The following is a 21,738-nucleotide window of genomic DNA, read 5'->3' as shown; positions in this document are numbered from 1 at the left end:
ATTACGAGAAATATAGTCAATGATTTTTCTTGTGTGTGAAAACCAAATAAAACCAACCAAGCTTGATCTGGGAACAAGCTAGAGAATAGGAGAAATTTTGGGTAATTTTATAGTACAAATTAGATTTTTAACTGTGTTAAACTGTCAAAAAGATATCTGGAAGAAGCAATCAAATCTCACTCGTTCTCCACCCCCAACTATAAAGCAATTTTAAATGAAGTAAAAGCAAAACCGGGTCTTACGTTTATTGGGAAAGACTTGTCTTCCACCCATGTCGATGACTTTGGTTTGCCTCCTCTCCCCGGAGAGATGCTCCAGCAGAAAGCGGTCCAGCTCTTTGTAGGTGTTGTGGAAGACGCAGCCTCGCTCAGCCTGCAGGGCAATCGCCTGCTCCAGCAGACTCAGGTTCCCCTTGGCTTTCTCCAGGGCAGTGGCCTCCTCCGTCCCTGCGGCTGGACACCCACGACCGTGGCCACGGTCCTCACTCCCTGGGAAGGAGGGCTGGGCTGGGCCATCTGATGGGTCCAAAGGAGTGTTCTGAGGGTCTTTCCTTTCTGTTTCTGAATCACACACATTTTTGCAGGAGATAAACTTGTTGCCTTCAGTTTTTATTTCGGGAACTTCCAGTAGGTCTTTCCTATCATCCACTAAAACATACTTTGGGACCCTCGGAGGTTTGGCTTCTTCTGAGAAGCTGGAGCCACTGTCCCAACCATTCTCCGCACTTTCAGAGTTACTGTCGCTGTCGGAGGAGGGCGAGAACCGCAGCCGGGAGTTGTCGGTCTTATCTTTTCCGTCGTCGGAAGGAACCATAAAGCACTCATCCACTTCGTCCCCCTCTGCTTTTAGAGACTGGATGCCACTGTCGTTTAAGTTTTCAATTATGGTCTGAGCAGATGCACTTTTTTCCAGTGTCCCCAAGTGCATTAGAGATTTGACCACGAGTTCCTGATAACAGCCGTATCTGTCTTCCTTCCCATCTGAGTTTTCTTGTGCGGTTGAATGAAACTTCTCATCCATGGGTTTTATCATGATTTCTTCAAGGGGAAAAAGAAAGCCATTATTTGAAAAACAAGAATAAAAATATTTTAAGGAAATTACAATGACCAATAAATAAATAGATACATATACAATGGGCTTCCCTGGTGGCTCCGCAGTAAAGAATCCACCTGCAGTGCAGGAAACACAGGTTCGAACCCTGGGTCAAGAAGATTCCCTGGAGGAGGGCATGGCAACCCACTCCAGTATTCCTGCCTGGAGAATTCCATGGACAGAGGAACCTGGAAGTCTACGGTCCATAGGGTTGCAAAGAGTCAGACGCAACTGAAGTGACTTAGCACACACACATATATAATAGATGCAATATGTGAATATGTGGACTCTATCAGTTTTATAAACATAGGGTAGAAAAATATACACTCTCAACAAAACAAAGTAAAATTCAGACCTTAATGTTCTTAAGAATTACCTTTAAAGAAATGAGCTATTTGAATTTTCAACATGTCAGAGCTAAGTGTGTTTAGTTACTGAAATAAATGCTCAACCATCAGAGTTCTGAATGTGAAATTCACATTACTGTACGTCTTATATTTGCAAGTCTCAGCCAACTGGAAGAAAATCAAATATATGTCCTATTATACATTTTAAAGGAAGTATTCATTGGTTTTCTCTGCTCCCTGGCAATATATTTTCAAAGCTTATTCAGTCGATTTTCTCTACTTCTGTAGTGTCCCAAACAAACTTTCAGATTTTATGGAATGTTAGCTAAAATACACAACACATCTACACAGAGATGGTAACTAAAAGAAGCCCTGATCACTTTCATACTTGTAACATGAAAATTCCACACCAAGGGAAACACAAGTAAATGGAAAAAGCGTAAGACAGAATAACGCCTTGACCAGTAGCACAGTTTCTGGCCTGGTACCCATGTACACTTATGTGAAAAGAGAGGTAGGGATAGTTAGAGGATGCTGAATGTCAGCTAGTTGTTCCCAGTCCTGATGGTCAAGAAGGCCTGGGACTGAGGACAGGCGCCCACGTACCCATCTGTCCTTGTCGTATCCACATCCAGAGCAGCCATCAGTGTCACCCCCTTCCCTCTTGGCAGTGGCCTAGTTGGGGTGACAGACTGTGTGTTTATTTATATACACTGTTCCCGTGCAAACACACCAACTGAGGTGCAGGTCCGTGGGTGCCCCAGCCCCAGCCTGGCACCTGGGGAGGGGTTGCCCAGGGATCTCAGCACTTGCCAGCCTATGAAATACACCAGACAACCCAGCAGTGGTCCCTGGCATTCATAAAGACAAAAAAATAAAGCAGGACCATTGCTGTGTCTCTACAGGCAGAGTGGGGGATGGGAAGACAAAATAATAAGCCTCCTTAAAGACTGTTAAAGACACCAAGTGCAGGGCATTCTGCATTAATGCACGTCTTGGGAGGAAAGAAAAGAACAGACGTCCCATGGAAGGGCTGCGGGAGAGGGTGTCTGTGCAGAAGACAATATGCCTTTTTTTGGGTCCCATTTAATTTTTTATAAACATTGTCTCTGACAAGGACACTCAAAAATACATCTCCATCATCTTCCTTTCTGGTAATTATCTCCCTAAATCAACACTGGACTGCCAGGATCAAGTAAATATTGCCATAGTAACTAAAAGCATTTTTGGATGAAGAGAAGAATTGAGTCACAACACTAGCCCCTTTAAATACCACTGATTATAGGGTGCAGTCCTTTGTTGGGATCTATTCAACATAAACTGAAAAATTTAACATTTTACTTCCTAGAAAAGAGGCTGGCAAAACCCAGCCCATAATATTTGAGAGGACGGTCTATCCTCTCCTGAATTCATATCAGAGGAACTCCAGGTTTAAATAATGTATTAAACATAGTCTAAAATGCAAATGAAGTTTTTCTCAATATCACGGCTGGCTATTAAGAGAAAGTGTAAAGGGTTATGATAATTTTAGAGTATTATGAACTACAGAAAACAAATAAAAAGCGTTTTCCGTGGATATGCTCAATTCATTGAACTATTCTCTCAACTCCACTTAAGTACCCACATGTGTACAATAATGATTTATAGACATTATACCTAATTATGCATATTTGGGCTGTGTGAGAGTGCTAACAAAAGCTCTGGAAAGCAACAATTACCTCTGTTGCTTAGCTACATAGTTTAAAATATTCCTATTAAGTGCAGATCGTCGGAGAGGCGGGGTGACAGCCATGCACGTGTGCCCGACAATGCGTGTCACTGAGCCGCTGCCAATGCGAGCGTTTTGGGTCACTTCCAGTTTCCATAATTGTTTGGTTCAACTGTTGGTTATATGCTAAAAGAAAATATTTATTAATTATTCTTTAGAAAGAGAGGAGCCCTGCCTGGAGAGGTGCCGGCGAGCGGTGTCCGGGGGTTTCCAGGCATGCTCAGCAAACCTGCCAACCAACCTGCCACGCGCCCACCCGCTGCTGTCAGTCATTGTCACAGAGAGAGACCCTGAGTTCACTTCGAGCCTGACAGATCTGTGATGGGGTGCCCAGACTCCCTATATTCTCTATGCTCATGCAATTTTACTTTCTGGGGTGGCTCAGTCATCTATTTTGTGCTTCTGCCCCTGAAATAATCCAAGAGACCTGTGTTGGGGACCTCATTCGAGTCTGGGCCTGGCATGTGTCTGTGTCAACTGCGGTGGCTCCTCAGCCTCATGGGAGAGCAGGTGACACCCTACGGGTCATCAATAAAGGATGGACACTGTCCCTTTCCTGACGCTGCAGCAGAACAAGCGATGGCAGAGGAGACATAGGAGCCTCCATCTGGACAAGGTGGGGCCTGTCTTCTTTCAGAGTGAGTAGTGACCTGCCGGCCGTGGAAGGGCCCAGCCTTGCATCTGAAGAGGACTCAGCCCTGGTCGCCATTGTCTACATCACACACACTATGATCACCAGCTGCCTGGGGGACGTGAGGAGTCCCCCTCCTCACGTGCACAGTGTGGAGGGAGACTCCGCCCCAGGTTTGAAGTCCAGAGACTGGGGGTCATGACCTGTGTGATCTCAGGCAGGCCACTGTCCTTGGAGTCCTGGGTCCTCATCTTTAAAGCAATGATAAGGTGCTCCCCTGGTAGTCCAGTGGTTGAGAATCCACCTTTCAATGTAGAGGACACGGGTTCGATCCCTGGTTGGGGAACTAAGATCCCACATGCCTCGGAGCAATGAAGCTGGTGCACTGCAGCTACTGAGCCTGGTGCTGCCAACTGTGGAGCCCACAGGTTCTAGAACCTGTGCTCTGCAACCAGAGAAGTCCCCTCGTGCTGCAACTAAGAAAGCCCTTGAGCCACAACAAAGACTCAGCACAGTCAAAATTTTTTAAAAAAAGGATGATCCGATATCCCAGTGACCAATGAGCCAACAATAAGATATCCTGACAATAAACTGGTATGTCCTTGATATAATGTCCAGTTACTTATTTCATTTAATCTTCACAATAACTCCAAGAAAGGCACTTTTGAATCTCTTCTACCAAAGGGAAACCAGGGTTCTAGAGAGCTAAGGGCTTGCCCAGTTCACATGGCCAGCCAGTGGGGGGCTAAGAATCAACTCGGAAGCCGGGTGCCTACTGTTTGCCCAAATCTGGATACTTTCAAGACTGAATTATAGGAAAATACTAAAATACACCTGTCAGCTAACTGGTGATGAAAAACAACACAACCTAATGTATAAATAAAAATACAAAAAACAAACACAACAACAAAGCAAAAACTAACATAGTGCATCTCACAACAACACGTGATGGAAAATTCCTCTGGTACACTCCTGGGCTTGGAGAGGGGCAACACTTTCCTCGTAGAGCAAAAAATAAATAAACTGTTCTTTGGGGGGGCCTGATATGTAAAAGCTCACATTTGTTGATTTACTTTACATCAAAGTCTCTTCTCTGAGGGGTCTGGTAATCCTGAATATACAGAGCAGTGATCACCCATGCCTGTCAGCTGTTCTGCATCAAAACGGCTTAAACAAAAGAAATCCTCCTGGTGGTCCAGTAGTTAAGAATCTGTCTTCCAATGCCGAGGACACAGGTTCAAGTCCACGTTGGGAAACTAAGATCCCACGTGCTGTGGGGCAACTAAGCCTGTGCGCTGCAACTAGAGAAAGTGTGCGCTGCAACTAAGACCCCATGCAGCCAAAAATAAAAATAAATATTAAAAGAAAGCAAGCCTCCGAAAGTCACAACACGTTTTGAGTTTGATTCCTTTAGTATAACTAAGTTTCGGATTTTAGTTCTGTTTCTAGCTGAATGATTTTTACAGGCAAATTAGTTTTCCAGGCCTCCTGAGTTATGTCAGTTTTGCTGAGAATAAAAGCCCTAAGAAATGAATTCGTCTCTCAGAGTTTTTAAGTGGGAGTGGCTTATCCCTTACTTGCTGTTTCTTGAGAGATAATATGTTCAAAATGTCACCCCAGCCCTCAGAGCTCCCATGAGTGTGAGGAGTTTCTCAGATCCACGAGCTAGTGCTCACAGCCTGGGAAGGACTCCAGACAGTGGTTCACCCCACTTCTTTCCTTCATCTGCACTGGGAATGCATGAGCTCAACCTGCCTCCTGATGGTGCTTTGAGCTCACCTTCTGTTTGCCCCGGTGGAAAAGGTGCATCTGCATTGTTTTGTCTAAATTCTCTTCTATCTATCGCTCTCTTCCTAAAAATGTTTCTTCTGTGGCACTGGGCTTTTGTCGTAGCATACAGGATCTTTAGTTGCAGCATGTGGGATCTAGTTCCCTGACCAGGGATTACTCCCAGGCCCCCTGCATTGGGAGCTCAGAATCTTTGTCACTGGATCACCAGGCAAGTCCCTCTTCTGTGATTCTTATTGCCCACGGGCAGCTCTTGGAAAGACAACTGGCAGAAGGTGCACGAGGCACAGTTTTGCCATTAAAGGGACTCAAGTTCATGACCTTAGCTTTCATGAGCTTGTATCCTCTCTCATCACCTAAACTGCCCACTGAAGACACAGTCAGGCACACACCTGGTCAGGTGAATACCTCGGGGCACCTGGATGGTAGATAAAAGCCCTTAGGCTGGGCTTGGATGAAAACCCAGCTCTCTTTCTCTCTGGGGGACTTGCTTAGGAGGCTAAAGACCACTTAGAGTTTTCCTCTCTCAGCCAGGGAAGGGAGCACCTGGGACTGGTCATTTCTGGACATGTGACTTTGTGACGTGACATGGGGGGGACTTTGCCCAATCTGCCTTCTAAAGATACTCAGAGCATGAGGACTGGATTATGGAGCATGGTTAGCTGAGAGATCAGAATCTTGCTTGTCCTTTGATTGTCTCTTAATTATCTTCTTTCCAACAGCTACAAGCTGCATCACCTTCAGCATTAACTCGTTTGTCCTCAGTGGTCTCATCTGCACACCTGTGGTCACAATTACACAGTCATGTCACCATTGGGTGGGTTAAGTGATATGATTTATGTGTTCAAGATATAGTAAGAATCAAAAGTAATGGCCACCACAGTGTAAGTTTAGCATATTCATTATTAGTAGTGATGGTTCTAAAATTGAATATAAAAAGAATGAACCTTTCTGAAGCTGCAGAGAGATGTCCATCAGTGCTTATAAGTGAATATTTAACTGAGAACATTTGACAGTATATTTTCCTGGTCAATATCAAGCACCTACAATGATCATTCAGCGACAACAGAAGGTGGGAAGCCAGTGGGCAGGTACAGACCTGGTCTTCCTGGCACCTGCAAAATGTGTTGGTGTAAAAGATGCCCATTTTCTTGAATACTTGGTACATTAATGTCAATGGTATTAATTATTGTGTGTGTATATGCTGTGCTCAGTCATGTCTGACTCTTTGTGACCCCATGGACTGTAGCCCGCCAGGCTCCTCTGTCCATGGGATTTCCCAGGCAAGAATACTGGAGTGGGTTGCCATTTCATACTCCAGGGGATCGATCTTTCTTACCCAGCGATCAAACCCGTGTCTCTTGCATCTCCTTATACCTCAAGTCTAACCATACTAAATCAAGGATTTTCCCTGACACTAGATTCAACCTGCAATTTTCAGGAATCAGCAAGAAACTGACCAGCCCAAGGAAACAAACAAACAAAAAAGTCAAGGATGATAATTTACAGATGAGCCATGAGGCTTGAAGACGTATGTTAAATACAGAAAAGCCAGGAAATTTGCTCCAACGCTAATAAATAAGAATACAATTGTTTAAACTACAGAACCTCACACTACTTGCAAGTGGAGATTACTGGAGACCGATGACTGTGCTCCAAGATTTGCATCCACTCAGTCAATACACTTTGACACTTTTTCTGTTAACTCCTATTGCGATTACTACCATTCTATATGCAATAGGTTTTTATGACCTAAGAATCTCATTGCCTTAGGCTTGTATAATGTATATTTCTTCCAAAGGACAATTTATTTGGTATACATTGATTACTTAAAAACACATTCAAAAAAATGTGTATGTAATAGCACATGAAAGTGAAAAGTGTTACTCGCTCAGTTGTGTCCAACTCTTTGCAACCCACGTACTGTAGCCTGCCAGGCTCCTCTGTCCATGGAATTCTCCAGAAAGGAAAACTGGAGTAGTTTGGTATATCCTTCTCCAGGGCATCTTCCCAACTCAGAGATCAAACCCGGGTCTCTCACATTGCAGGCAGACTCTTGACTGCCTGAACTACCAGGGAAGCCCATACTTAGGTCTAATAGCAGATATGTACATTTAATTTCACTTTCTAATTAAGTCAAGGTTTAGATCTCCATGTATTTTTAAAAACAAACTTTTGAGATACTTCGCATGTCCTTCAATGTCAGCCTCATGCACAAAGTGGTCTGTGATGGTCTAGCTCCTGGAGGTACTGTGACAACCGGGTCTAGTGGGTGTGACCATGAACTGGGGAGAAGCACATCCTAAAAATTTCAAAATAAAATTCAGGATGGGGGATTAAGAGATGCAAACTACTATGTGTAAAATAGATAAGCAACAGGGTGTATCATACAGCACAGGGAATTATAACTGTTTATGGTATACAGAAAAAATACTGAACACTATGCTGTACACCTGAAACATGATATTGTGAATCAATTATAAACATCAGTAAAAAATTAACAAACTAAAATTTCAAAATAGAGACTGCATCTCATATGTCATTTGGAAATGTTGTAAAGCTTATTTTGAGGTTTTCTCTTTTAGGGATTGGACATCCGCCCCATTGCTGAGTCAAGGTCTTTTTCAACTGCAAGGCTGAGCAGCTTTTACCTTCTGCAGAAAGAGGCACAGTCCAAGCTTGTGCTCCTGCAAACGGCCCACGGGCAAGGATGCTCTGTGGCTTGCGTTTGACCTCCCTGCTGTAACAGAGGAAAACTGGTCCTCGTTAGCAGATGCTGAGGGAAACCAGTGTCTGGTTTTGATCCCACGTTGGACACGTGGCATGTTCCCCCTAAGGTGGGCCTGGGTCTGTGTGCTGGGGAGGAAGTGAAGTAAAGCTGAGGCCAGGCCCCTGGCTACCTGTGCTGGGGTGATGGTTGGTCTCCAGGCGGTCGTCCTGCCCCTCCGCCTCCGCCTGGTCTGCACGTCCCTCCTCGCAGTCCACGCTGGGGCTGTAGTGTCGGGGCTTCATGAGCAGGGACTTTCTCTTGTTCACCGGGACCCCCAAAGCCTGCTCCCCGGCTCTTCTCTTCTTGGCCGTGGTGCAATCGTGTGCAGCACTGCAGTAACAGACACAGGCTAAGAACATGGCAAAAGAGTTCATGGCTCCCTGACCCTTGACCATCACCAAGTAAACCCAAAGGAAGTTGTAGCCCAGTTTGGGATTAGTTGTCGGCACTAACAAAAACAGCCGGGGAGTTGAATCCATTGAACTGTGTAGATTCTATTTTACTGCTGATCAGAAGAGTTAAAAAAAAAATCATCCTTAATCCTGAGTAAGCATATGTTAATCTGAGCTTTGCCTGGCACTAGACTAAATACCCAGGGACGGATGAAACAAGATTTGCACTGGTTTGTTAATCCCAAGAAAGAGCTAATGTGAAAAATATACCACCAGCTACGAGAAATGTGTCCAGTATGGATAAATCACAAGGTTTTTTGGATAGTTGTTTGCTACTGAAACTGCTTATCTCCGCCACAGTTGCATGTCAAACTTGAGATGCCATATCCTGGGCTTTGACTTGAAAGATGGGGCATTAAGTGTGTGTGGGGCAGGGGGTGGGTGGGTAGGCTGTGAACATTTGATCAGCCCATCTCCAGGCACAGAAAAAAGTGGAAGGATGCTCATGGCACTCTGCCGTTTGAGTCTCACCCATTTGGCACACAGAACAAACAAATAAAAGGAGGAGAAAGGAGATTGGATTTCACAAAAATGGACCACAGTTTATCCTTACTCCTGCTCTCATAGCGTTTTATTTGGAAGTCCTCCTGAGGACGGCCCTTTGAAAACACATTTCCTACATATAGCTCGCTTGGCATCAGTGCAGCTCACTCTGTGCTAAAGTTAAAGCAAACATTCTCTTGGTGAGATCTAGGAAGACCAGAGGGTTCAGCCAACACTGAGTCTCTGACACATATTTATTAAATGCTCTTTGGAGAAAAATGCGAGAGCTTAAGATGAAAAGATCCAGAGGAGAGAACCCTGGTCACAGAGTAATGAGATATTATTCATTCTATCTCTAAAAGAAGGTTGAATATTCAGTAATATTAAGACAAGGCCCTAAACTGTTCTCTTAAAAACATCAATACGGAGAAGTACCCATGGTGGCCCGTTTGTGAAAATTATCTGATCATCATCATACATGAATTCTTGGGCTTCACAGGTGGTGCAGTGGTAAAGAACCCGTCTGCCTAGGCAGGAAACTCAAGAGACTCAGATTCTATCCCTGGGTCGGGAAGATCTCCTGGAGAAGGGAATGGCAACCCGCTCCAGTATTCTTGCCTGGGGAGTTCCATGGACAGAGAAACCTGGCGGGCTACAGTCCATGGCATCACAAAGAGTGCGACATGACTGAGCACAGGCACATACACATGAATTCTTGAATTTAGAAGGGTAGCCTTTAAAATCTCAGAAGAAAATAAGTGCTATTCTTATCTGGGAAATAAAAGATTCTAGAAGGAGGGATAATTCAAGAGGGTTAGAAATCCCTCAAAAAAAAAAAAAGATTAAAAATTGAGAATTGAAGATTATCCTGATGTGGAAGAGAAGAGCAAGTTTCTGAGACAAACTAATGTGCTTTGGCAACATTTCTTTGATGAGCCCAAATTTAAAGTGACCATGTACAGACGATGGGGTAGAATAGAATCTAAGCAAATGAGCAGGAGAGCAGACAGGGGCCTTCAGGAGGAGACTGCATGGCCCGAGCCTGGCCAGTCAAGCAGCACAGTCTATGACACATGTGTCCTATGTCACGGGAGCAAACACAGACAGAGAAGCAGACCTCCCGGGGCCCACGCCTTCTCTGGCCAGGAGGACGACCTGTGAAAGGGGAGGGACAGGAGAAGAAAGCTCCCAGGAATGTGAAGAGGGTTCAAGAAGCCCCCTAAACCAAGTCTCCTAAACCAAGAGAGTTTCCATCAAGATGCTCACAAAATACACAAGTAAGACCACTTAACCACTATCCAGAACCAAGAAGACTTATAGAAGATGAAAGAGGCTTCCAGCAAATGACATTCAGATACTAAAATGGGGAAGGAAAGTGGACTCTAAACATCAATGTAAGCAGAGCATGGGCTCTGGAAAAGAGGCTGGGAAGGTTTATTCAAACAAAGCTTCGTCAGCACCAGGACAAACACTGATCACGGACACCTGGCTGGAGGCCTTGGCCAGTCCGACAAATACCATTACTTTCTGATGGTTGAGGTGATGGATGAAGTGGAACATCTAGTTCCGGTGGGATTCTTACAGATTTTGCCTTGTCAGTATATATTTTTGAAAATAAATTATCTCCTGGAGCTACATAATTTGTTCTCATTTTCTTTTTTTTTAATATAATTTTATTTATTTATTTTTGACTGTGCTGGGTCTTCACTACTACACGGGCTTTACTCTAGTTGCAGCAAGGGGGGTCTACTCTCGACTTGCAGTGCGCAGGCTCCTCGTTGCTGTGGCTTCTCTTGTTGCGGAGCACAGGCTCTAGGGCACACAGGCAGTGCATGGTCTCTACAGCACAGGCTCAGTAGTTGCCACACATGAGCATCATTGCTCCACGGCATGTGGGATCTTCCTGCATCAAGGATCAGACCCATGTTTCCTGCATTGGCAGGCAGATTCTTTACCACTGAGCCACCAGGGCAGCCCTGTTAATATTATTATCTTGTTAATGTTTTTATCCGAGTTTATTTAGGAAGACAAGGAACTTCTCAAAATCACATGACCTGTAACTTGTGGGGCTGATATTTGAATCTGGCCTGCTGGTCCCCAAAGTTCATGTTCTCCCTATGTGTCGCCAAATCAGAATAAGGAACCTGGGTAATTTCCATCTGCCTTTGGCAACTAGGTGGAGCAGGCCCTGTTAAACCAGTCACCACTCTAACCGAAGGAAGCCACCTGCCACAGGGCTGATCCCAATGATTCAGGTCTCATTAAATCAGGAGATGACGCTCAGTCAAAGCAAAGAAAAATGCCGCAAAACGTGGTTAAGACACAGGCTCCCCCCACAATGTCCATAGTGCAGAGCAGTAGAATGAACATGAGGAGACATTAATAATAATAAAGATCAAGTTCAGCATTTGGGTCCAAACAATAACTTGTGGAAGGATGAAAAGGATATTACGGTTCTATCAAAAAATACAAATATAGCTTCAAATAAATTAATGCATTTGATATTAACAGTGCGTGAAGCTCCTTATATAATATTAACTGTGTCATCTGCAACGAGCAATTGAATCTTCTGGGATGCTAAATTCCTCATCCAACGAAGAGGGATAACAATTCCCATATCACATGTTGTGGGCTTTGGTGCTCTCCGTGCTGCTGGTGACAAAAGCAGGTCAGGGCAAGGCAGTCCTGACCCCCGGTTCTGACTCTGTGTGCCTTGGACTCCACCAAAACTCGGCTGAAGGCGCCACCCAGCAACTCCAAACTCTCCCCCACCGGGTGCCCTGCACAGACTGACGCAAGCTTCCATGTCTGTAAATGTGTTCTACTTTTTTACGTCGTATTTGTATTTACATAAATTACATTAGATTTATATACAACATTTGCTTTAAATCTCACATTCTGTGCATTTCTCCACTGCAAAGTAGCTGTGGCCCAGGCAGCATTTGGAGCTGAAATGAAAGCCTTTATAATAAATATTACCCTTTGTGTGTGCATGGAGAATGGTCCCTCTCCCTCGTTTTCCCCGAGGGCACACTGTTTTGGCTTTATTGTGACACTTCACTGTGACACTGCAGTGAGGGAAAGCCAGGCTTTACATGTCACTGAAAGAAATGCCACAAAATGCTAACATATCTTCTCAAGGTTGCCAGAAATCATTTCCACTGGGTTGTGTTTTCCCATCTGCGGAGCTCTGAAATGTTAAGGAAATAAATGAGCTCTATTATCTATATTTTTCTAGTAGATGAGAAAGAAAGAGAAAAAATACACTCAGCCCTGCATTTATTGTTCTATTCAATCAAACTGTTGCTTTAAACATGCAGAGTCCTCCAGGGAGCGTTACCGATGCACCGAATGCCTTTCAATGCCATATTTCATATCTGTGGTTTTGATTTTATTAAAATATCTTTAGAAGATCTGTATTTTTACCTGAAAAATTTGGTTACATTTTCAGAAAATGCTTCCATTTGGTAACCTGAATTCTAACTTGAAATGGTGCTCCCTTTGATGACAAGATATAGCTGAAATTTTATTCAAAAATGATGGAGGACAATAGCAATCAGATAACGCTGATGATAGATTCATTGCTGGAGGTCTGTTTGATGTCAAATTCACTGACCTTTCAGGCTTAGGAAACTGCGAGTCCCTCAAATCTGTGCAATGAACACTGGGTTCTAGAATAATTTTCCAGCTTATTTTAACAGTAATAAATCCTCAGTGCAAGTTAACAGAAGATATGTAACACATTCAAAAACACAGGTTCATATATGGGAATGGGCTTCCCAGGTGGCACTAGTGGTAAAGAATCCTGCCTGCGAATGCCTATGTAAGAGACGCAGGTTTGATCCCTGGATTGGGACGATCCCCTGGAGGAGAGCATGAAACCCCACTCCAGTATTCTTGCCTGGAGAATCTCCATGGACAGAGGAGCTTGGCGGGCTACAGTCCTTAGGGTCGCAAAGAGTTGGACACGACTTAAGTGACTCAGCACAGACATATAGTGGGACATCTATTTCCCACATATATGGGAATAGAATCTAAAAAAGAGTGGATATATGTATATATATAACCAACTCACTTTGCTATACACCTGAAACTAACACAGTATGGTACATCAATTATTCTCCTATAAAAATTAATTTTAAAATGTAGGTTCAGCAATAGCTATATTTTGAGTACATCCCACCAAAAGAATAGAACAGGAAAACAAATGGAAGTTATAAATCCCTGAGTCCAAGAAATTATTTACGTGCTCCAATATTTCCAGAGAAAATTCATATTGGGTATTTCTGTTGTTTTCTTCTGGTTAGAAAGAAAAGCACAGACTCATAGGAAGGGACCCAGAAGAATGAATTTGAAGAATGACTGGCAGGAAAAAAATGCAGGTGTGATGTTTGAAAAAGAAAAAACTTATACTATATTTTCAGAGACATGATATTATTTGAGGAAACCCCCAAAGACCCTACAGATAAAGTACTAAAATAAGGAAGCAAATTTAATGAAGTCACTGTTTAAAATGATTTGAACTTCTATAAACCAGTGATAAAAAATGAGAAAAAATTAAAATAAAACCATTTATGATGCATGGAAGTATGAAACACTGAGGAATAAATTAATACAAGACATGTAAAACCTATAAAAAGCAAATAACATTTTGTGAAAATTAAAGACAATCTTCATAAAGGAAGAAATAGAAAATGTTCATGGAATAAAAGATTCAGTACTGAGAGATTTCAATTCTTCTCAAATTTTACCTACTAATTTTAATGCAACCCCAAACAAAATCCCAAGAAGAATATTTTTCTTTTTTCTTTTTTTTTTTAGCAATTGACAAGTTAACTCTAAAATTTGGATGGAAATGAAAAGAACCAAGAACAGCAAAAATGGTCTTGAAGAAGAACAGTGAGGAAGTTGAAAGACTTACAGACCTGGATGTCAGAGTTTATCATAAACCTTTAGTACCTGAGACAGGTATTTCTGGTGCAAACATAAACAAATAGAGAAAAAGAACAGAGTATACAGTCCGTCTACTGGAACCAGAAATAGACTCACACAAATACAGGCAATTTATGGCGAAGGTGTCACTGGGGAAAGAGTTGTCTCTTCAGTGGCTGGCACCGGGTCAACTGAATATTTATCTGAAAAAAAAGTCTTGACTCTAACTGATGGTGCATACAACAAACTATTCATGACAGGTTATGGATTTAAACCATGTGCTATGAAACAATAAAACTTCCAGAAAAAAAATGTGAGAAAGTTCTTTCATGACCTTGGCAAAAACTTCCTAAGCAGTTTACAAAACATAATGATTTAAAGGAAAACACTGGTAAATTAGAACATCTTAAATTTAAGAACCTTTATTCATCAAGAGATACCAGCCAATAAGGAGAGCTTCCTGTCAATATTCTGGTTTTTAATCTATTTACACAAACGTGTTTAGGTCGTGAAAATTCATTGAGCTCTCCTCTTATCATGATAAGTACATGATTCTGTAGATATATTACACTCTTCAAAACAATAAAAGGCCAATAAGACAAAGAATTCTTTCAAATAAACAGGAAAATGACAAATAACTTAAAAGTGGGCAAAAACATGGCAGAAAAACTGACATGCAATTGAAGAGGCACTCAGGCTCTTTCCTCTCCAGGTAAACACAAAAGCATAACTGGCTTCTTGACAAGTGAAGTGGGAACTGTAAGTGGAATCCTCTAAAACTTCTTCGTCCCAGCATCAAAATAGTAACCCCCAAACATCATAGTCTAGAAGAAATGACAGTGATTAGTGTCACTTAAAACTTAGAGGATGCATGGCTGGTGGGCCCTATGTTCTTTCTCTTCATTAAATTTAACAGTGTGAGTGAAGGAAGTTAGAGAAATAGCATATGACATCTTTTATCCATGGGATCTAAAAAGAGGTGATACAAAATAACTTATCCACAAAACAGAAAGGGACTCACAAGACTTCAAGAAGAAACTTGTGGTTGCCTAGGGGGAAGGATCGGGGGAAGGGATAGTTAGGGAGTTTGGGATGGACAAGCACACACTGTTGTATTTAACATGCATAACCAACAAAGACCTGCTGTACAACACAGAGAAGTCTGCTCAATGTCACGTGGCAGTCTGGGTGAGAGGGGAGTCTGGGGGAGAATGGATCCATGTGGATGTATAGCTGAGCCGCTCTGCCATGCACCTGAAACTATCACTACACTGTTAATCGGCTATATTCCAAAATAAAATAAAAAGTTAAAGTGCAGACTCTTAGTAAGACTGATCCTCGGGGTTAACAGTGGGCAACCACAAACTCAAATAATAGTTCTAATTGCAACTGCTAGACCAAAATAAAGGATATTTGCTTTACAGATTAACATAGATGCAACTATGAGTGTTTCGCAGTCACTGATGTGGCAGATACATACTTTCCATCAGCGAGGGGAACCAGGACTGTTGGCATTCCCCTCACTGGCTCAGCAGTAGAGAGTCCTCCTGCCAGTGCAGGAGACGTGGGTTTGAGCCCTAGGTCCAGAAGATCCCCTGAAGAAAGAAACGGCAACCCACTCCAGTATTCCTGCCTGGGAGAATCCCAAGGACAGAGGAGCCTGGCGGGCTACAGTCTCTGGGGTCACAAAGAATAGGACACGACTGAGCGGCTAACACACACGCAACATGTATTTGAGTATGGATTCTCCTGGCCCATCTTCAGCACTTCAGACAGCACTGCTATCTGAACATTCTGCCAACAAGCATTCTCATGCGTCTCTAAGAGACCCAGCTAGGAAGACAAAGAAAATAACTGGATACACCTCTGGTATGACTTATAGCATATCCTGGCCTGATGGAGTGACAGAATAACCTCTCAAAGGCAAAGCTGAGATGCTGGCTTGAAGGTGCTACCCTGCCGAGAGGGCATGCCTTCTTTGGGGCCAGTATGCACACATGATGACCGTTATAGTGCCCTGCCCTCCATGGTTTGGATATTTGGGCCCAAGAACTAACAAACAGGTGGCGTTAGGAATGACTTGGTTTACTATGATTCCTAATGACTAACTTGAAGGATTGTACATTACTCCCCCTAAATCTGTCCTCTGAGGGTCTAAAGATCCTGGTCCCTTAAAAGAGGGCTTCCACTGGGGGACACCTGAGAGTCCGATCAAAGTTCCAGCTCTGCCTGCCTCTCAGTCATGTGGATATCTTGGGCGGGGAGCCCAGCAGGCAGGAGAGGGTTGCCATCCTGGCAGGAGTATGGATCCTGGCTATCAGGAACTGCAAGGCTGCCATTAAATTTGGGGAACAGAGAAGAACACGTTTAGTGACCCTCTTGGCCTCTCCTCGTTCTTTCTGGCCAGACTTGACAGCCAATCAGCTGGGCAGCAGCCAGAGAACTTGAAGGTCGTGGTGACCAGGGCTCAGGTCCCTTAGGGATGAAGGTCACCAGGTAAGCCATCTAGGCAAGCAGGGATGCTAGGCAAGAAGGAAGATGTGGATGGAGGGGTATGTAGGCAACGAGAGCTGGGAGCAGCCCCCACAGCTGAGCACCCGGGAGGAATGGCGAGACTTTGGAAGCAAGTCTCGCCCGGCTACTCAGCCACCTTCTACGGAATCAAGAGACAGGCGCCTGTGGGAAAGTTAAGTCTGTGTTCACTTGAAATGGGCCTCCTGATTCCACGTCACAGGCTACCGCAAACACAAGTTTACTTTTACACAGATGAGCCTGGGGGTCACTTTTCTTTCATGGAGGACAATCCCCGAGTCCACGCCCAGCTTGCTCAGCCACATGGTGGACACGCGTGCCCACGCTGTGTGAAGCACAGCACCCACAGAAAACCTATAATTTAAGCTTCTCCTGTGACTCATGTCATCAATTCAGCAGCCATGTCGTTGCTATTTATCGATGGTTGGTTTGCTGTCATGGAACACTGATTCCATCAGCAAGGTTACTTGATAATATCAGGTTTATAAGAGTGAGAGTTGTTTTCCCATAAGGCCAGAGCTAATAGATGCTTTTTCCTCATTTAATTGGGATTAAGTTTTATGAATGATCAATTACTTGCATAATGTCCACAACAGTTTTTTCATAAAATAGTCAAGCCATTAAAAGCCACACTGCAATAATAATAATGATAACAACAATAATAAAAACTTACTCTGAATCCTGAGTAACAGTGGAGGAAGCTAAGAAGACTCTCTGAACCCTCCTGCTCCCCTCGCCCCACCATGCTGGTGGACACACTCTCCCAATGATATCATTTTGGCAACACTGTCAGAACACACTCCTTTTGTGCCACCATGGGGGTCTGGAAGTTTCCATGATTGTAAAACTTAACTCCCTAATTGCCGTTGTCTCTCCCAGTAACCTGGAACTGTCTAAAAGGGAACAGAGTGCTTCTTGTTCATTTCTTATCTCCTGTACATCTATAGACATCCCAGGCGGCACGGTGGTAAAGAACCCGCCTGTCAATGCAGGAGATGCAGGAGACAAGGGTTTGATCCCTGGGTTGGGAAGATGCCCTGGAGGAGAAAATGGCAACCCACTCCAGTATTTTCGCTCCATGGAAAATTCCATGGACAGAGGAGCCTGGAGGGCTACAGTCCGTGGGTTGCAAACAGTCGGACATGACTTGAGCATGCATGCACCAGCACCAATGCATCTATGAGCCTGGGTCTTGGTATCACACTTCATAAATGTGGCCTGAAGCTGAAGTCCATCCATATGTAAGCGTATGAAGATGACTTCATGCAAACAGGAATTGCCTTTCCCTGGGAGAGGCATCAAAACTACCCAGTGACTGTTCAGACGATGTGGCTGCCCATTCTCCTTGGAACAACAGGTCGTTGATCCACATGGGCTTTTGGTTCTAGTTGCCCTCTCCACCGAGGAGAGCCAAAAGAGAGATGGTGGTGGGTGGGGTTAACAGGAGCAGGTTAGTCAGTAAATCCTACTTTATTTATTCACAAAGTAAAACCATGAACTAGGGATGGGTTTGCAGCTTCTTTGTGATCGTGGGGCCATCACTCCCGGAAACACATCAGGACCACACAAGTAAACCCTACATTTGGTGGCTTTAAATGAAGATCAGGAAGCATAAAGTACCACCTATTTTAGTACTGAATGACTAGAACACAGGTGTCCTCTGTTCTCTCCTGTGAACATTTACTGACTTTTTCTTACCCCAAGATGTGCAGACTTGAACTCTTTCTAAAGAGCAGGCTCTGAATGGCTCTGAATATTGAGAATGACAGAGAGTAAGGCTTAATTTGTTTAAAAATTTGATTTAAGAATGAAATGTTTTGGGTGCTTCCCTGGTGGTTGAGTGGCTAAAACTCCACTCTCCCAATGCAGGGGGCCCAGGTTTGATTCCTGGTCAGGGAACTAGATCCCACATATCAAAACTAAGACTTTACAGGCTGGAACTAAAAATCCCCCATGCTGCAGTGAAGAGCAAAGATCCCATGTGCCACAACTAAGACCTGGTACAGACAAATTAGTTAATTAATTAAAAAATAAAAATATTAAGAAAGAATGCAATGTTTTTACATTCAAAAGATAATCATAACCATATTTGGCATATTAGCAACTAACATAGTGGCTTCATGCTCTTTAAAATATAATTAATTCACTTCTTCAGATGACATTTATATACACATACTTCTTTCAGGCAGTCTTTATATTTGATTATTGTGTAGTAAGAAGGAGAGTCACATCATTTTTCTCATCTAGAATGGATTTTTATCAATGTTGCCCTTTTTCATTATTTGCTGATTTCTTTTCCTGGTTATTCCTGGTGTGGTTTCTACTATAGATATTTCTCAGTGTTCAAAAGAATGGTTTTCTCAGGTTCAAGAGGGGTGGGTCTAGTAGAACATTGAAAGTAGACATTTGCAAAAGAAGAAAAGGTAATGTGAAGAGAAGGAAAGGGGGAGAGAGGGAGAGAATGTGAGGTGGAAACACCAGGGAAGGGGAGCTGGGAGGAAACTGTGTGTACCCATGTCTGCGTGTGCGCCTGTGTGTGTGCACTGTGTATGTGCCTGTGTGTGTGTGTGTGCACCTGTGTGCACTGTGTATGTGCCCATGTGTGTGTGTGCACCTGTGTGTGTGCATTGTGTATGTGCCCATGTGTGTGCGTGTGCACCTGTGTATGTGCACTGTCTATGTGCCTGTGTGTGTGCGTGTGCACCTGTGTGTGCACTGTGTGTGTGCCCATGTGTGTGCGTGTGTACCTGTGTGTGTGTGTGCACTGTGTGTGTGCACTGTCTATGTGCCCGTGTGTGTGTGTGCACCTGTGTGTGTGCACTGTGTATGTGCCCGTGTGTGTGTGTGCACCTGTGTGTGTGCACTGTGTATGTGCCCATGTGTGTGTGCGTGTGCACCTGTGTGCGTGTGCACTGTGTATGTACTCATGTGTGTGTGTGTACCTGTGTGCGTGTGCTCTGTGTATGTGCTCATGTGTGTGTGCGTGTATACCTGTGTGTGTGTGCACTGTGTGTGTGCCCGTGTGTGTGTGTGTGTACCTGTGTGCGTGTGTGCATTTGTGTGTGGGTGTGCTGAGGGCACAATGTCAAAGACCAGCAGAAACAGACACCAAGAGTGACCAACATGAGGGAGAGGCTCACCCACTGGTGGAAACAAAACAGACCAGGGCATACACAAACACAGCAACACAACTCCCTCAACTAACATGGTGATGTCTGGCTTTTAACACGACTGTGACAAAAGACACTTTTAGAGCATGTGGCTCTTTTATGACTATCATCGTAAATGCCGATTTTATTTCTTGACATTTACCTGAATGCAGATATTTGGTCCATAAATCTAGTTTACTTTCTTAGTTCCCTGAACTAAAAAAGAAACTAGAAACTTACAGATACACACAAGGCCATCGGTATGAACAAGAGTTGTCTGACATTTGGATGGCTTCCATTTATCCTTCTCCACTTCACCAAAACATATCATGAATCATTTCACAGAACTTGCTGCCATGCAGGAGAAATATTTAAAATGAGGATCAAGCGTTAAAATAGTCAAGTGAGTGCTGAATTAGCAGGGATCATCTCCTCCGATGAATTATTAAAATTGGGTGTATGTAAATGTACGTGTCATCTCACTATATATGTGTATGTGCAAGTATATATATGCACACACACAAATCTGTGCAGTGCTTTGGCAGCCAAGTATTCCACTGAATCTGAAATAACTTGCTTTTAGAGGCTGTCCCTGATTTAGAAGCTCTCAACTAAAGATTGAGCCTGCAAGTCCACAAGTCACTTCCCATCAGAGTGAGTCTGAAGTTCAGGGAAGAGCGGATTTGACACGCAAGTGGATTGAAAGCCTGGAAGAGCTCACCAAGAAGTCACCAGCAAAGAGGGTCAGGGACACACCTGGGGTGGGGCTCCAGTGTTTAGAGACTGGGGAGCTGAAGGAGAACCAGAGCTGAGAGCTGAGATAGAATCAGAGAGGCAGGGGAGGTCAGGAAGGTGAGTGGGCCTGCCAGTTCTTCCTTCCTGCAAGGAACTTGGAGCCCCTGACCCCAAGAGAGACAATGGGCTCTGTGTCTGCCTCTGCCTCCAAGGACACAGGCCCTCAGAGGGCTGAGGGGGTTTGAACTCTCTCAGCTTTCACGGGGTACCCAGAAGAGCAGAGCTGACTTCATGGTCACCCCGGGCATATGAGATCGTTTCCCTACAAGTGTGGCTCTCCTGGCCTGGATAACATCCTGCTCCATGAGCAGCATGCCATGGAGTGGAGGCATGTCCCTGACCTCAGGTGGGGACCACGTGAGCACCTTCATGAATCAGACGCTCCAGGGCTCACCTTCCTCCAAGGGTCCACGCATCCAGTAGCAGCGGTTCCACCTGCTGCCCTGTGACCCCAAGCCTCCTGTTCACAGACTCACTGGCTGATTCCTTACAAAAGCATCTCAGAAACAGGCAGTAGGCACTTATATTCTCGCTGTGATTTCTCTTCCTGACTGAAAATGACCAAAGGAAATGAAGGGCGAAAGTAACAGAATTAAGAGCACCTTGTTTTTATGTTGGATGAAATAGACTGTAGAGGAAAATAGGTATTTATGGGAGAAAATAAATGAGAAATGATTATTACAGTGAGAGTGGCCTGGTTTGTAGTCAAGGGGCTGGTGGAAGCTTTGCCAGCCAAACAGTCTTGATTTTATTTATTTTTGTTACTTTTTGGGGGCACTTTTTAATATTTTATTACTATGGGAACTTAACCCTTTTAAATAGTCTTGACTTTGAAGGGACAGAAGTAGGGAAAGAATTTAAGAATTTGAAAGCAGAGAGGTTATAGGCACTATATAAAAGAGAATCAACATATTAAATAAAAATTCCTTCATATGAGTCACTAATTACATCAAGGTAAAGGTGCTTGCTCAGTCGTGTCTGACTCTTTGCAACCTCATG

The 21,738-nt window shown here is 43.8% G+C and overlaps 1 protein-coding gene across 1 annotated transcript in view; it reads right to left on the bottom strand.

Moving 5' to 3' along the window:
* ST18 (ST18 C2H2C-type zinc finger transcription factor) overlaps nt 1–8,714 on the bottom strand; it is a 59,582-nt gene extending 50,868 nt beyond the window's left edge. The window contains exons 1-2 of the mRNA XM_070382840.1: nt 8,527–8,714; nt 243–1,037 (exon numbers count right to left, since the gene is read on the bottom strand). Of these exons, the coding sequence (XP_070238941.1) occupies nt 243–1,037; nt 8,527–8,638 (907 nt within the window). The 5' untranslated portion in view covers nt 8,639–8,714. The remainder of the gene's footprint in view (nt 1–242; nt 1,038–8,526) is intronic.
* Nucleotides 8,715–21,738: the final 13,024 nt, after the last annotated feature.

Source organism: Bos mutus, chromosome 14, assembly GCF_027580195.1.
Source record: "Bos mutus isolate GX-2022 chromosome 14, NWIPB_WYAK_1.1, whole genome shotgun sequence".
Taxonomy (NCBI): Eukaryota; Metazoa; Chordata; class Mammalia; order Artiodactyla; family Bovidae; genus Bos; species Bos mutus.
Note: the sequence above shows the minus strand (reverse complement) of the source record. Positions and strands in the feature narration are given on the sequence as shown.